General features: G+C 41.9%; 1 protein-coding gene across 1 annotated transcript; it reads right to left on the bottom strand.

Annotated features, from left to right (window-relative positions):
- Nucleotides 1-3,573: 3,573 nt before the first annotated feature.
- LOC135087409 (uncharacterized) lies at nucleotides 3,574-16,641 on the bottom strand. Its single transcript, XM_063982182.1, has 3 exons — nucleotides 13,407-16,641; nucleotides 10,790-11,017; nucleotides 3,574-3,917 (listed from the first exon to the last, which is right to left on the bottom strand). The coding sequence occupies exons 1-3, from the start codon at nucleotides 16,639-16,641 to the stop codon at nucleotides 3,574-3,576; spliced, it is 3,807 nt and encodes a 1,268-aa protein (XP_063838252.1).
- Between the last annotated feature and the right edge of the window lie 303 nt (nucleotides 16,642-16,944).

Below are 16,944 nucleotides of genomic sequence, written 5' to 3'. Positions count from 1 at the left end.
TGAGTTACAGGTGCGTTGATTGTCTTTAAGGTATTAGAGTCTCATCTTGAAAGATTATAGATCGCATTGGTCCGCAAATACTGCAAACGGCAGTTCATTCCTCGGTTTGGTGTCTGCAAATGGTGATTGTGGATTTTCTCTTTTAAATGGTAATTTTACAACATAAATCTATCTACCGCTACTGTAAAAAAAAAATGTCCTGAAGCAGTGGTAGGGTTATACTGGGGAGTGTAAAACTATCAGAGTGCTTTATAAAAGCCTACTTGCAAAAATAAATGAGAAATATGAGTTTTATGCCCGTTTTCACCATTAATCCCAAATTTTTAAGTGACCCCTATAAAAACAAAATTCCTGTTATGTATTACCATAGGGGTCACTTACAAATTAGGGATTGATGGTGAAAACTGGCATTAGTCCTTTTGATAGCTCGTCTCTCCCTAAAAATGCAATTTCCGAAACTTATAATATTGTTACGCTAAAATATTGTAACATTTTTATTTTGAATAAAGCTATAATTTTAAATACTACCATAAGTAATGTAATATTTCACAAGGTAAGTACGTTATCCTTTTTATGAATGTATTTAATTACGAATAGTTCGAGGAAAAACTACGTAAACCACACTTACACGTTGAATGCACGACTAAATCTGAACGCCAATAAATAGTTATCAGCAATAATACCAAACAGCAAGTATTCCTTAACATGTCAACAATGCAATATTCATAATTACAACAACAAGTGTTAAAATTTGTTTCGCGGAATAAGTACGCAACGCTCTTTTTTAAGTTTTTCTCAAAACCTATTAAGTGTATTTTAAATATAAATACATAGGCCCCTCACAGACATTTTTAGCTATCGTTTGATGTATAACACATATTTTTAATAATGGTAATACATTTTTAAGACAGTTTTTTTTACGCTCCTGAAAAGTTGGCATTTTTCACTTGCGTACTTATTCCAGGAAGGGTGCGAAATATTTAGGGTACATCGTTGATGAGTATGGTTTGAGGACAGACCCAGACAAAGTGCGTGCAATTCTTGATTTCCCGGTACCAAAAACTTCGAAAGAGGTTAAAATGTTTATAGGCACTTGTTCTTGGTACCGTCGGTTCATCCGTAATTTTGCATCCATTGCTGCGCCTTTGAATGCCCTCACCAGTACTAAGACTAAATTTTTGTGGAACCCAGCTGCACAAGAGGCTTTTGAGTCTTTAAAAAATTGTTTGGTCTCTGCGCCAGTTTTAGCATGCCCAGATTTTGAGAAGCCTTTTTCTGTTCATTGCGATGCGTCAAGTTACGGCATAGGTGGTATGCTAACCCAGACAGTAGACGGGAATGACCATCCTATTGCATATATTAGTAGATCACTTAATAAGAATGAACGTAACTACAGTGCAACCGAAAGGGAAGCACTAGCGGTAGTTTTTGCGGTAGAGAAATTTGAACCGTACCTAGGCACCAGACCATTTAAGGTTATTACGGGTCATGCAGAATGCATCCACGATAATTTATTAATATAATTTAAAAATATTCACACATGAGGTAAGTTCCCGTCGGAGAATTTATTTATTTTTCGTGATTGATATTTTTCGTATTCCAGTACGTGGTATTTCATGTGATCGTTTCTTTCAGAAATTCCCTAAATCCTGTTCGGATGAGGGTGGGTTGCTGAAGACTGCGAGTGAATTTCAAATTAGCGAGCAGTTCTTCGTAAGTATTATTTGTTTCCCATTGCGGGTTTTTTCATAACCTAATGCCACGTTCCACATGTGATGCTGACACTCGTATTTTTCGTTTCAGATGCGGGATTTCATATTTTACATTTTATAATTTAAACATAATATTTTGATGATATTTCATATATTTTAATTTCTCTTCATTTCGTATGAAATATTTCTCCTTTCTAAACTGCTGATCTCTTCGCATTTCCTCCTTGTCATCAAACCTCTGTCTCTGCAAGAGTTTGAACGCTTACCTGTCGAAGAGATGCAAGAGCTTCATCTGGCACTGCGCGCTTGAGGCCGTGGAGGACGCTGCTTGGAGCCTAAAAGTGTGCGAGACCCGTTGGACCCCGGAAGAAGAGAGGAACGTTCAGGGTAACGGCTTATAACCGCATGGCTTCCAAGGTACCCACTTTTCCATCCTTCAAGTAGGAGTCTTTCCGACCTGACATCGCGCAGTTATCTTAACTAGTAGAGTCTTAATATTTAGGCTGAGTTTTAAGAAATTTGTAGTGGCAATAATATTCACCAAACCGAACCTAACTAACGACCCTGAATCCCTTGAGATTGGCACTATTACAGTAGTTATTATAATATCGTAATTGTTAACTATATACGAGCATACGAGATAAAAATAAATTGTGTCAATTGAGAGGGAGCTGTTTTATTTACATTTTTTTAATCTCATACAAGGAACGGTAACTTTTATAAATTTCTGCAAGCCGGACAACCTCTTTTTCACGTGCAGACAATTCACCATCTTCTTCGTCTGCACCGGTGGCGGTTCAATTCCAGTCACCAAGCCGCCAGGAAAAAATCCTTTCTTGCAAATGCTGCCGCGATCCGCACCGATAACACCGGTCTCCGCCCGCCTGGGTGCTGCGCTGCGAGCTGGCTCCGCTGCCGCGCCCAGCACTCGCTCGCGCCCCTCGCGCCGCTCCGGCGCCGCCGCCGCCGCCGCCGGACCGCACCGCGTACACGCCGGCGCCGTTGCTAGTTTCGCCGGCCTGGTTCTTGCCACCACCGAGTTTCGCTTCGAGTTCAGCCGCTTCTAATGACGTAGCTAAGGTCACAGCTCTTGTAAAACTGAGCTCCCTTTCCGTCAGTAATCTTTGTCTATATTTTTCGTTCCATAAACCATAGGTGAATTGGTCTCTAAGATTTTCCTCCAATGACTCTTGACCTTTGAATTTGCACGTCATCGCCAGTTTTTTTAAACGCAATAAATATTCGTTCACTGTTTCACTTTGATTTTGCAGACACGCGCGTAATTTCATGCGTTCCGCCATATCACTCGCTTTAGGGTTAATGTGTCTTTCTACGATATCCACTAATTCGTCGAAAGTTTTATTCTCCGGCTCATCAGGGCTACACAAAACCGTCATGAGGTCGTATGTTTCATTTCCCACCAACGTGATTAGATATGAGGTTTGCACGTTCACTTTTATATTGTTCACAGTGTAGCGTCTTACAGTTACAGGATGAGTGCCGACGATTTGTATGGGATAGTTAGTGTACGAAACCAAACCCAATGATAGTCGTAATAACACTGATTTATTTCACATAACACAATTATTTATAAAATGATAGAATAGCAGAAGTACGAACGTACGTGACGTATAAAAGTGTGCATAATTGCTATTTCTAAGTGACCTAGATTAGGTATGTCGTTGACATTAACATATGTGCGGTAACCCGTACATCCTGCCACTCTAAAAGAAGGACAAAGTCAAATATTATATAAATGTAAAATAAAGTAACAAATTAAGAGTTCAATAATGATAACTAACAATAAAAATGTAAACAATTTCAAATACAAATAACAAGTTTGAATAACTTAAATATTTCATCACTGAACTACGTTAATAGAAGGGATGTCCAGTCGCACAGATCGTGGTCGGGTCCTCGGTGGTGTGGCCGCTGCCTGATCGACGCTGGCGACTGCTGTCATCGGAATTGAATTCGCTTGAGTGCTCGAAGTCTCCTTGTTGAGGGCTCCCTTGATTCTTCGCCATCGCATGACCATGAAGATGCACCCCGCGACAATAATGAGGCCCAGTATCGTATAAAGAACTGAGTACTGATGCACGTCGTGTATGCTGAGTGGCGCATTCTCCTGTTCTTTGAGGGTTCGGATTTGAGTCTCCATACTACGCCACTCGTCATCATGATAATCAGGTGTAAACTCGATGCCTGAAGAATTCAATATGGAATTCAGGATCGAAGTTTCTGACAATAGTGGTAGGTCCCTCTGGACTTGAACGTGGCTCAAGTAGTTGTTGTGTCCAAGTATGGAGAATGTGTCAGTTTCTACGGTACAACCTTGACCGATTTCTAGAAGGCCGTTCCCGGTTAGTGACTTCATTGTCATTCCACTGTCGGTGCAAAATATGCGTACCGAGCATTTCCCACAACATGAGTATAGCCACCTGTTATCGCTATGTAACTTGATCCATCGCTCGTGACACGGCGCCTCCTTTGCAGTGCAGAGTGTTTTGTTATGAATACTCAAGTTACAAATCGACTGAGTTATTTTTAATTCATATATTGGCTTATCTATAGAGCACAGTAATTTGTTTGTCTGTGCGTGGATACAGCTTTGAACATCTGTTTCTGTTAGAGTGAGAAGTAGATCTCTTTGCAGATTGAATGCGATGTATGGTGTTTGAAATTCTACAATATAGGAGTGCTGAGGAAGACTTATTACTTTGTCCAGCTCAAAGCCTTCCTTGTTTACCAGAGGTATCTTGACTTCGATTATCAAGTACGAAGAGCCCATATCACCACTAATTTTCATTAGCTTGTAAATCTCCTTAAAGTCATGTTTGTTGGCAGGTAAAGTCAGATCGTTAGGTATGTGGCTGTAGATAATATTCAGTTGTTCTTCTAATTGTTCCGGTGGCAGTAAATGTGCGTCCATATGACCTTGTGCGAGGTCAGTGACAGTATTTATCACATTCTCTTGCATTTTCCGAAGATTATTCATGATGATCATCGCTGACATAGAAGATGATAAGACATGTAGCTCGTTGTTAGTTTCTGCTTGCCATCGATTTGTTATCATCGTTACATTCTGTAGGTATTTCTGTACCATTCTAAACTGCTTGTTCATGATGGCTTCGTTTCTCTGCAGAATATTGTATTGGGATTCGATGACACTTGTCTGATTTTTCAGTAATAGTTGTAAGTGCTTTTCGTTTTGCGAGATTTTTTCTATGTCTTTTTCATATTGTTGCGCAAAGCGCTCATCCAGTACTCCAAATAAGGAGTTAGCTATATAGCCTATACCGTCAACCAAGCCTCTTTTTTGTCTTCTGTTAGCTTGACCCTTGAGTATGCGGTTATAGTGTTCGATTTCCGTTAACTCGTGTTCTAATTGATATATGATGCTTTTGTATTGAGTTGGCAGCATGGCAGTGTGTAGGTACTCTTCTAAGTGATTGACGTAACTCTCCACGTGATGTAATGCTGACCAGTAGGTACTCATGTTATAGTACACGATTAACTTCCATTCATCTCGAATAAGATTCATCTCATACATCTTATCGAAATAAATATTTTGGTGGTCGTCAAATGTTGATATGTTGTATGAGCACTGTGCAGGTATGAAGAAGGACATGAACAGCATCATCGCCATCGCAATAAATGAAGCTGTAGGTTTTCTCGTCGCACGCCTTTGTCGTTGGTTTGAGTGCGCGTCGGCGGTTGTGACGTCATCACATGTCGGTGTTTGAGCGTCATTTGTTGGTTTTTGTGTACATTCATCTTTCACGGGTAAGGTTGTTAATTTTAAAATAGGTCTCTTCATAATCCCATTTTTAGTTTTTACGGATACCACACGGACGTATCCGTCCTTGCCCGGATGTACCTCGATTACTCTGCCCATTGCCCACTTGCCAGGAGGCAGGTTTTCGTCCTTGATTAGAACGATTTCATCCACTTCAATGTTTTTTGAGGGTGTTCTCCACTTAGAACGAACTTGAAGTTGTTGTAGGTAATCAGATGACCATTTCTTCCAGAATTGTTTATTCATTGCCTGGACCATCTGCCATCTTGTGGTCAAGTTCACTTGTTCGGGATCCGTTTGTGGACGTGTTATTAGCGGTCCACCAACTAGGAAGTGTCCCGGTGAAAGATACTCATCGTGTTGGCTCTCACTCACAGCCAGTAGGGGCCGCGAGTTGAGACAGGCCTCAATCTGATGAAGAAGTGTGATGAACTCCTCGTATGTGAGCCTTTGTTCTCCCATCACTCGTCGTAGATGGTGTTTCAAACTTTTAACAGCGGCCTCCCAAAGGCCACCAGCTGAGGGATAAGCTGGCGCGTTGAAGTGCCACTGAATTTCGTAATCAGTAGCCTTGTTTAGTAGTTGTATGTCGATTGTTTGCAGTATCTCCTTGTATTCCTTTTTCAATACTTTATTCGCTCCAATAAAGTTTCTTCCTTGATCACTGTACATGTGTTTAGGTACTGATCTTCTAGCGCAAAAACGTCGAAATGCAGCCAGAAACCCAGGTGTGGAAAGATCAGACACCAATTCCAAATGAACGGCCTTTGTTGCTAAGCAGACGAAGACCGCCACGTATCCTTTATGTGTTCGCACACCACGCCCCTTGTTGGCTCTGATGTCAAAGTGACCGGTGAAGTCAACTCCAGTATGTGTGAAAGGGCGCGAGGGTGTGACACGTGGCTGTGGTAGGTCCGCCATCATCTGCGTCTTTTTCTCTTCCTTGAATCGCCGACATTTAACACATTTGCGTAGCTCTCTCTTTACAGTCCGAAGCCCACTAAGTATCCAATATTTGTCTCGTATGTAAGATAGTGTTAAGCTTGGTCCGCCGTGTAGCGTGACAGTGTGAGCCTGTTGTATAATAAGCTCGGTAAATTTGCTGTGACTTTGCAACGGGGCGTCTTAGCTAGCTCAGTCTGACACCCCGCTGTTTAGTACTAAGTCCCAGTTCGCCTTCTGCGATGAGGGATGTGTACCTATCCGGGATGCCTACAGGGATATTTGACCAAGGAAACGCACAATCAATAACACAATGGCACTTTATAATCTAGGTTCCACAATAGTTCACTTATTCTAGTTTCACTGACTCTAAATCGCTATCATTTAATAATGAGCAAGTTTACAAGTACTTTACAATTTATATCACAATTTACTAATTACAACAAGAGGAATAACGACGCGCCCGGTTCGCGTCCCGTTAGCTAACTTTCGTATCCGCGAGAGGGGCGGCGCCCTGTGCGAGGTTTATCGAGTGTTAGTCTGGATACTTATAACTAGGGGGGTAGGATGTGGTCCGATTAGCTCGAGCCAGAGACCGAAGCCTCAATAGTGAGCGCGACCACTGGGGAAAGGCGTTGGACCTACGGGGCGAGGGGGTGTGAAGTTCAGGAAGGGTGGCAGCAGGATTGCTACCGCAGGTTCGGGATGAGTATCTCATGCACTACTCGGTAAGGACGAGAACCGGTTGGCTATCAACGATAGAACGTCTCGACACGACGCTTTATGGCAAGCCGCGGATTAATGACGAGGTATCGGATCAAGCCAAAGTCGAACAGTTAGGGTTAGTAAGGAACAATGTGGATAGCTATTCGCTAGGGACTCTTTGCAATGCAGCCGAGGGAATGATAGACGCGCGCGCGAACGTCTGGCTGTTACAATGGCTCCCGAGCGAATGCTAGGCGCCCGCGGTCGCCGCCGTCTCTTATATTAACTCGGTCCGTGCGGCGTGCGGCCGCGCAGCCGTAGGGTTGTCAAAATCTCCGCGCTCGGTGCTAGGGCTGTCGATGCGTCCTGGGGCGCGTCACATCCTCCCTTGTTTTGGAGATTTTTACCTGGAAAAATCACAAGTCTGGTACATAAAGGTTTTTCAAGAACAACTAAAATTATTCATGTTAATAATAAGTTATTCTTGGGTAGCTTCATAACGAGTAAAAATTAAAATATAAAACATGACTGAACTTGTAATTAATCGTTAGCCCAATAATAACTCCTTATTTAAAACATGACGGGACATTAATTTTTTACTTATATTAGCTAACTTGGTCTTGAAACAATGTTAATAAGATACCCTTAATTTTTTTTGCTTACAATGAACTAATTAAACTCTAATTTTAGCTAACTTAGTTTTGAAACAATGTTATTAAGATACCTTTAATTTTATTTTGCTTACAATGAACTAATTAAACTCTAATTTTAGCTAACTTAGTTTTGAAACAATGTTATTAAGATACCTTTAATTTTATTTTGCTTACAATGAACTAATTAAACGCTAATTTTAGTTAACTTAGTTTTGAAACAATGTTATTAAGGTACCTGTAATTTTTTTTTTGTTTGCAATGAACTAATTAAACGCTAATTTTAGTTAACTTAGTTTTGAAACAATGTTATTAAGATACCTTTGACCTTTTGTTTACAATTAACCAATGAACTAATTAAACGAGTCTGTTGTTTACTTTGTTATTACCAGTATTCAATTATATTATTCTGTGTTACGAGTATTAAAATATTACTTGAAATATTTCTTTGATACAATAATAGTATGCATGGTGCTTGTTATTATTATTTCTAGTTTAAATTATTTAAATTAGTATGCTCAGAATAGGTATCTGATTAATGTTAATAATTTCTATAATAATTATTAAAAGTTATACAAGACAATGGCAGTTAAGGGGTTAAGTTTTGGTTACAATAAACAATATTTCCTAATGTAAATGGAATGCAGCTTGGCGCGGCGCGCAAACATTAGGCAGGTAAAATCTAGTTATGAATCATCTAGCGAGCGAGTGCCGGCCGTGGCGAATAGAAAAAATGCGTCTCACTGATAATATGCAAATGAGCTCGCTCGGTGAATCGTTCTTAGAATGTTTGTTTACTATTTAAAAGTTATCGAGATACTGGTAGTACTATTGACGCGTAACAAACCGGTTTGTTATTTATGTGAGTTTAGGTTGCGAGTTACGAGTAAATAACAATGCGATTTGCGTCAATAGTTATTTAACGAGATTAAATAGAACAATTGAACGATTTAAATTATACAGGGTTACTTTCTAATGATAATTAATACTTATAGGTTATTATGTGGTATTTAACGAGATTAAATTCAAGAACTGAATGATCTAGGTTATACAGGGTTGCTTTGTAATGTTAATTAATACTTTTACATTATTGACTTGTTTTTAATATTGATGAATTTACTTTAACGAGAACTGACTAGACAATTACTATGTGTTTTGTATAGAATCTATCTATTAGAAACCTAACTTAGGTATAAAGTTAAGCTACGAGTAAATGTTACTGGCCTTGTTTAGCTGGTTCTGGATTTGGCCGCGCCTCTTCTTTTTCCCCGGCCGCCTCCTGGTCTGGTCCTCGGCTCGGGTCGGCTCCTCTCCAGGGCCGGACTCGCGCCAGTCCAGGTCTTGTGGGTGGTCGACGGTGTCGACCTCGAGGATTTCGGTCCAGTCTGTGGACCGGTTTGGTGATCTAGCTAGTGGTCTACTCGGGTCTGTAGACACTGCGCTCCAGGGTTTGCGTGCGTTGTTAACTTGGCAGGTTATGCAGTTCTTGACGTACGTTGACACATCTCTGTACATACCGGGCCAATAATATCTCTGTGATATTTTGTTCAGTGTTTTTGCTGTTCCTAGATGGCCTGCGGTAGGTGTATTGTGGTTTTCTTTCAGGATCTGGTTTTTTTCATTGTTGTTTATGCATAATTTCCAGTCTGATGATGTTTCTGTTCTTGGGCCGTATGCGTGATTTATTATTTTCCTGTATAATTTGCTGTTTGACATTTTATAGTCCTTGTTTCCGGTTTTTTGTATTTCTTGAATTTTCTTTTGGATCCAGTCTTCTTTTGTTTCTTGTTTTAAGCGTGTTACGTGTTTATTTATTACTTCTTGACTTTTAGGGTTCCGTGCATCGTCTTTTTTCTTGATTGATTTTTCGTGTGCGAGTTTGATCTTGTGTTTTTTCATACTTGTCGGTGTTTCGGCCATTTCGTACGTAGGTACGATGTTGGCTTCTGTACTTTTTCTTGACGTTGTTCCCACTTGTTCCCCTTGCTTGTTACTATCTTTGGGCCATTCTATTTTGGCTCCTATTCTATTTAATACGTCCATGCCGATCAGTATACTCGTGATTTGTGGATGATATAACACTTGGTGGTTAATTGTTTTTCCTTTTATATTTATTTCCAAGTCTAGTGCTTCTTTAATTCGAGTTGTGTGCCCATCTGTCATGCTAGCTGTTATGCTTACTGTTTTCGGTTTCAAGTTTCTTTTCACGAATTTCTTGTACACTTGGTCGTTGATGTATGATCTTGTGGCGCCGGTGTCTACGAGTGCTTGATATTTTTCGCCTAGTATCGATACATCTACGAAGGGACGGTTATCTTTAAGTTGCGGACTTGTGTTTATTGTCATGGACTGTGTGTACTCACTTGTTTTCTTACAACACTGTTTACTCATTTTGCCGATCTTGCCACAACCGTTACAAAATAGTATTTTCTTACTTCTGCAATCTTTCATCGAGTGTCCTTGTTTTCCACAGCTCCAGCAGCAAGTATTTGTGTTGTAATTGTGTATGTATGAAGCCGTCTCCTTGTGTCCTTGACTTGTGCTTGTTTCGTGGTGATCATTTCGTGGTTTTCTTTCTGTGAAGCTAGTTTGACGTTCTGCTGTGACGTTCTCGTAGTCGTTTGCCAGTTGTATCAATTTGCTTAACGAGTCTGCTTCTGATTTCTTGATATAAAACTTGTATTTTGCGTTCATGTTTTCGTAGATTCTATTTATTTCTTCCTCTTTTGAAATTTTTGCGTATCTGCGCATGAGTGTTTGTATTTCAATGAGGTAGTCTGTGAATTTTTGGCGGTGATGTTGCCTATAATTCACTATTTTAGCTAACAGGTCACTGTCACAGCTCACAAATGTCAATTTGAAGAGTTCTATGAATTCGTTCCATGTAGTGAACGAGTTTTTATTATTTCTATACCACAGTACGGCCTTTCCTTTCAGGAATCTGGGGAGCACTTTGAGCACTTTATCTGGCTTGACCTCGCCCGATGACATGAGTTCGTCCAGTTGCTCTAGGAACTCCACCGGGTCGTTGTATGTATCGAAGCTTAGGTTCCATCTGGATGTTATGTTTTCGGTCTGATCCATGGTGTACGACATGTTTGGTTCTTGGTGCATCTCTGTGTCTTCAAAATCGGTTTCTGACTCACTGTTAGACTGTTCTTCGGAGGATTTACTGGCGGACTGGACTGGTTGACGGGACTGCTTTGCTTCTGTTTCGGATTGTTTTCTGGTTCTGAGTACTTCTGTGAGGTTCTGTCTCAGTTCTTGTACGGTTCTGTTTTCCGTTTTTATGTTTCTTCTTTTGCACTCGTTCTCAAGTTCTGTCTTCTTCAGTTTGTATATCCAAGATGTCGGTTCTGACATGTGTGATTATCAATTTGGTGCGAAGTTTTGCTTTCCTTGTGGTCTTTCGCTTCTCTAGCGATCTGGTGATCCCTGTAGGTTCCGTGGGTTATTTAGTTGGGCGCCATTGCAACGGGGCGTCTTAGCTAGCTCAGTCTGACACCCCGCTGTTTAGTACTAAGTCCCAGTTCGCCTTCTGCGATGAGGGATGTGTACCTATCCGGGATGCCTACAGGGATATTTGACCAAGGAAACGCACAATCAATAACACAATGGCACTTTATAATCTAGGTTCCACAATAGTTCACTTATTCTAGTTTCACTGACTCTAAATCGCTATCATTTAATAATGAGCAAGTTTACAAGTACTTTACAATTTATATCACAATTTACTAATTACAACAAGAGGAATAACGACGCGCCCGGTTCGCGTCCCGTTAGCTAACTTTCGTATCCGCGAGAGGGGCGGCGCCCTGTGCGAGGTTTATCGAGTGTTAGTCTGGATACTTATAACTAGGGGGGTAGGATGTGGTCCGATTAGCTCGAGCCAGAGACCGAAGCCTCAATAGTGAGCGCGACCACTGGGGAAAGGCGTTGGACCTACGGGGCGAGGGGGTGTGAAGTTCAGGAAGGGTGGCAGCAGGATTGCTACCGCAGGTTCGGGATGAGTATCTCATGCACTACTCGGTAAGGACGAGAACCGGTTGGCTATCAACGATAGAACGTCTCGACACGACGCTTTATGGCAAGCCGCGGATTAATGACGAGGTATCGGATCAAGCCAAAGTCGAACAGTTAGGGTTAGTAAGGAACAATGTGGATAGCTATTCGCTAGGGACTCTTTGCAATGCAGCCGAGGGAATGATAGACGCGCGCGCGAACGTCTGGCTGTTACAATGGCTCCCGAGCGAATGCTAGGCGCCCGCGGTCGCCGCCGTCTCTTATATTAACTCGGTCCGTGCGGCGTGCGGCCGCGCAGCCGTAGGGTTGTCAAAATCTCCGCGCTCGGTGCTAGGGCTGTCGATGCGTCCTGGGGCGCGTCACAACTTGACAATATTATCGGATGCTTTGATGATTGACTAAGTGACGAGTTGTTTAATCTCCCGCCTACTCGAAGCAATCCATCATGGGGGTCGATGTAAGGGTTGAGGCTCGCTAATTTACTGCAACTCTTGACTTTATTCTGATTCTGAAGTTGTTCAATCTCGTCTTCAAATTCCATAGATTGAACAGTCTTTATAATCAAATTGAGGGCGCATTGCATTTCCGTCGTGCATAGGTAACTTTGTCGTGGTATTTGTTTATTGCGCAACCACTGTGTGAAACGTGATAGCCAGCCGATTGTTGTTGCCATGCGTAGTGTCGAGCTGCACTCATGTAATAATTGTACAACTAAATCGTTTTTATAAGTTAAGGCCACGTTCACATTCGATTTCTTGGTTTCTAACGCAGGTGGTTGGTATGTGTTATCTTTGATACTGTTCGGATCAAATGTAACCAACCAATGGGGGCCCTGCCACCACAAGGTTTGTTCTGACAATTGTAGCGATGTCAGTCCTCTTGTAGCGCAATCTGCTGCATTATCTTCAGATCGGACGTGATGCCAAGCTGATGATGGGATGACGGTAAGTATTGTTCGAACTCTGTTGGCAACGAACAATTTCCATCTATTGATGTCTCCATGGAGCCAACCAAGTACCACCATGGAATCGGTCCATGCGTGTATTATAGCTTGCTGTGGTAATGTTTCAACTACCTTCTTTATGAGCTGTGATAGTAAGAGCGCGCCGCAAAGTTCCAGTTTAGGCAGAGATAACTTATTTTTCAAAGGTGCCAATTTTGTCTTTGCAGTCACAAGCGTCGATGTGACTTCGCCCTTAGAATTTGTAGTAGTGACGTATACTGCGCAGGCGTATGCTTTTTCTGACGCGTCGCAGAAGCCATGTACTGAATATTTGTTTTTATCTCCTAGGTATCTAGGGATTTTGAAATCTTCAATGTGTTGAAGTTCACTTTTCAGTTGTGTCCATTTGTTGTTAATGTCTTCAGGTAGACATTGATCCCACTCTATTGATTCTTCAGACCATGTACGTTGAAATAAAAGCTTTGCACGTATCGTTAATGGAGATAGCCATCCCAACGGGTCGAAGATCTTAGAGATCTCTGATAACAACTGTCTCTTTGTTATTGTGTTGTCACTTGTTTCTTGTTGAAATATGTTTTTGAATGAGAAGGTGTCCGAAGTAGGGTTCCAACGTAGGCCCAAGGTTTTTCTGTTCTCAGAGCTCTTGAAGTCGAGTGGCGCATCTAGTTGTTCTGCTGCCAAATCTTCAATGAGTTCGTGAGTATTACTGGACCACTTGCGAATATTCATTCCAGCTCCCTTGAGTATGTCGATAATCTCTTGTTGCAGTTGTTTAGCTTGAGATATTTCGTCGCAGCCTTCAAGTAGGTCATCCATGTAGAATGACGACATCAGTGCAGCAGCAGCCAAGGGGAACTTATGCGCGTCGTCCAAGGCCAGCTGTTTTAGAGTGCGCATTGCCAGGTAAGGAGCTGCCTTTGTCCCGTAGGTAACAGTTGTAAGCTGATACTCCTTTAGTGGTTCCAGCGGTGTGCTCCTCCATATAATGCGTTGTAAATGTTGATCGGGTTCACGAATATTTATTTGGCGGAACATCTTCTCGATATCAGCGGTTATAACGTATTTGTGTTGACGCCATACCAAGATGAGATGCTGTAGATCCTTTTGTAGATTAGGACCGCGCTCCATTAAATCGTTGAGACTGCGCCCGGTTGATGTTTTCGAGGATGCATTGAAGACGGTTCGAAGCTTAGTTGTAGTCGAATCAGTTTTCAACACACCGTGATGAGGGAGATAGCACGATGGTTTTTCATTGTGTTTTGTAACTAGAGACATGTGACCTTGTTGTCCATACTCTCTCAAAAATTGTTTGTAACTTTCGCAGAATTCCTTGTTTCTTGACATCTTGCCCTCCATGTTGTGAAACTGAGCGATCGCCTTACTTTTGGATTGACCTAGATCTTGTTCGAATCCAGGCTTCATGGGAATCGCAACTTCATATCTTCCTGTGCTTAAGCGTCTTGTTGTAGACTTATAGACTTGCTCACAGTATTGCTCTTGTTGTGTCAATTCAGTAACTGGGTCACTAATTCCTTCCAGCTCCCAATATTGGGATATATCTGACAAATTGTTCACTACAACGTGACAATTAAATGTTTTGACGTTGCCAGAGAGTATCCAGCCCATCCTGGTTTGTTGAGCGATAGGTGATGAGCCCTTGATTAGACCGCTCATAATGATGTCAGAGTATACACTTGCGTCCAGAAGGAGGTCAATTGGTCTGGAGATGTTGTACTCCGGATCAGCCAATTGTATATGTTGTAGATGAGGCCATGACTGTTTATTGAAGGACACGTTGGGCAGATTGTTGATGACATGCTTAATGACTAATGCTTGTGTCGTAAGCTCATAGTCTTCATATATTGATTGGCAGGTGAGTGTGACGACTCCCTTGCCTTGTTTAGATCCATTCCCGATGCCAGATACCGATGCGTGATACCGTTGTCGAGGCAAGCCCAGCATCTGAGCAGCGTTTTCGGAAATGAGTGATATCTGAGAGCCTTGATCCAAGAGAGCTCTCAGGGTGACGTATGTACCATCAGCAGTTTTGACCTTGATTGATATCGTCGTGAGTAGAATCTCTTCATCATCCGTTGCTACGTGATTGACAATATGTTGTTTATTATCTTGATGTGTTGAAATTTGAAGTTTGTTCGTAATTGGAGTTGTAGGCACGGGCGATGACCTAGTTGACTCGGCCGGCCTGTTCGATGACTGTTGCGCAAGGTTCACGTTCGCGTATGCTTCATGTAATGCAGTATTGTGAGGTTTTTTACAAACTTTGCATCTTTTTGGTGACGTGCATTGGCTGTCTTCGTGTGCGTATAGACAGTTCTGACAAAATTCGAGTTTAAGGACGGTTAATAACCTCTCGTCAGGCGACAATTTCATGAACTTGCTGCATCTGTATAGGTAGTGGTTGTTGTTGCATATAGGACAGTTTGTCGAACATGTCGCAATAGCTTGAAATTCTCTGTTTTCAAATTTCTTATAGTGATGACCGCCACCATTTTGAGATTGAGGTTTATGAAATTTCTTGTTTGTTATCATCTTTTGCTGATAATTCTTGTTAGATGATGATGTTTGTCTCTCAGTCGTGCTTATTGGCTCAAGCGCGTTGAACTTGCTTTCTAGGAAATTCATAAGTTCAGAGAGTGATGGTAAGTCACGTGGCGATTTGCGTGCCTCCTTGTAATCACTGTATGTCTCAGTGTCCAACTTCTTTGCAATTAGATGAACAAGTAGCGGGTCCCAGGTACTTGTGTCGATACCTAGGTTCTGTATGGCATGAATGCATTCCATGGATGTGTCATACAGACGTCTGATCTCAAATGCCGACTGTTTGTGAGCGGCGGGTTGATTGATGAAGATTTCAATCTGTTTTGTGAACAACAGTTGAGGGTTGTTGTATCTGTGAGTTAACAGTTCCCATGCCGTCTCATAGTTATCAGCTGAGATGTGTAGATGTTGAATTAGTCGCTCAGCATCTCCACGCAGTTTACCTTTCAAATGTTGCATCTTTTGCGTGTTGGTAAGGAGGTTGTTGTTATGAATACTTTCCACGTACATGTCGTAGAATGTAGGCCATTGGGTATATTTGCCCGTAAAGGTTGGTATGTCGATTTGTGGTGTCGACTGTTGAAGATGCACAGTTGATGCAAGTTTTAGGTTCAGAGCCTTTTTAATGCCTTTGTATGATTCTTCGTAGGCATAAAACTCGTCGTCGTACTGTGTATTTGAACCTTGTAGAATGTTGTCGATTTGAAGGTGCAAAGCGTCGATTGCACTCCAACGTGTTTGAATGTTGCGTAACTCGTCTTCCAATTCCCATTTGTCACGTATGTCGTCAATTCGCAGGCTTCTTACTTGTCGGTGAAAAGCTCTGAAGTTCGTTTGTTGTAGAGATAGAAGTTCGGCGGCCTGACCCTGATCTGAAGATGTCGTCAGCGCTGTCGACGTAGACGGCATCGTGAGTCTTGGCTGTAGCTTAGGTGGTGTCGGCAATGTAACCGTTTCAGGTTGCACGAACTTAGGCAGCGCTGCAGGAGAAATTGATGCAGCGGTTTCACTTGCAGGAGGAAACGACGATATCTTGTTACGCACAGAATCGAAGTATGTTCTTGCTTGTCGGTATTGATCTTCCACGAAGTAAGGATCCTTATCGTTTTCATAACTCGATAACTTGTGGTCATTGCCTTGAAACTCGGCCCATAGCTTGTCAAGGGTATCGAGTCGTTCATCCAAGTACTTACGAGTCTTCCTGATAGCGGAATCCTTGTTAAAGTTGCGTTCTACCTTCTTGATCGCTTCAACAATGTCGTGTTGGCGCTGAAGTAGACTCTCCATGTTTGTGGTTGATCATGTGGTGACACTTCCGAAGATGAAGGTTTTTCACACACTGGTTTGTTTGATTGATGATACTTTCTCGCAAGTCGACGTGAAAGTTTGATGCAGTGGTCCGGGATACCTTATGTCCTAGTGAACTAAGTACGACCTTATGCGCCTTCTCAATTAAACCGGGGATTCCCTCTTCCCGGAGGCCAGTCAACCGATTCGCAGTCGTAAAAAATCCACAAAAAACACAAAGTACCTTTAGCGTAGGGCCACTGTTGTAAGGATAGAAGTCCCAAGCGTCGATGGAACCTCAAT

This window comes from Ostrinia nubilalis (assembly GCF_963855985.1).
Source record: "Ostrinia nubilalis chromosome W unlocalized genomic scaffold, ilOstNubi1.1 SUPER_W_unloc_5, whole genome shotgun sequence".
Lineage (NCBI taxonomy): Eukaryota > Metazoa > Arthropoda > Insecta > Lepidoptera > Crambidae > Ostrinia > Ostrinia nubilalis.
Note: the sequence above shows the minus strand (reverse complement) of the source record. Positions and strands in the feature narration are given on the sequence as shown.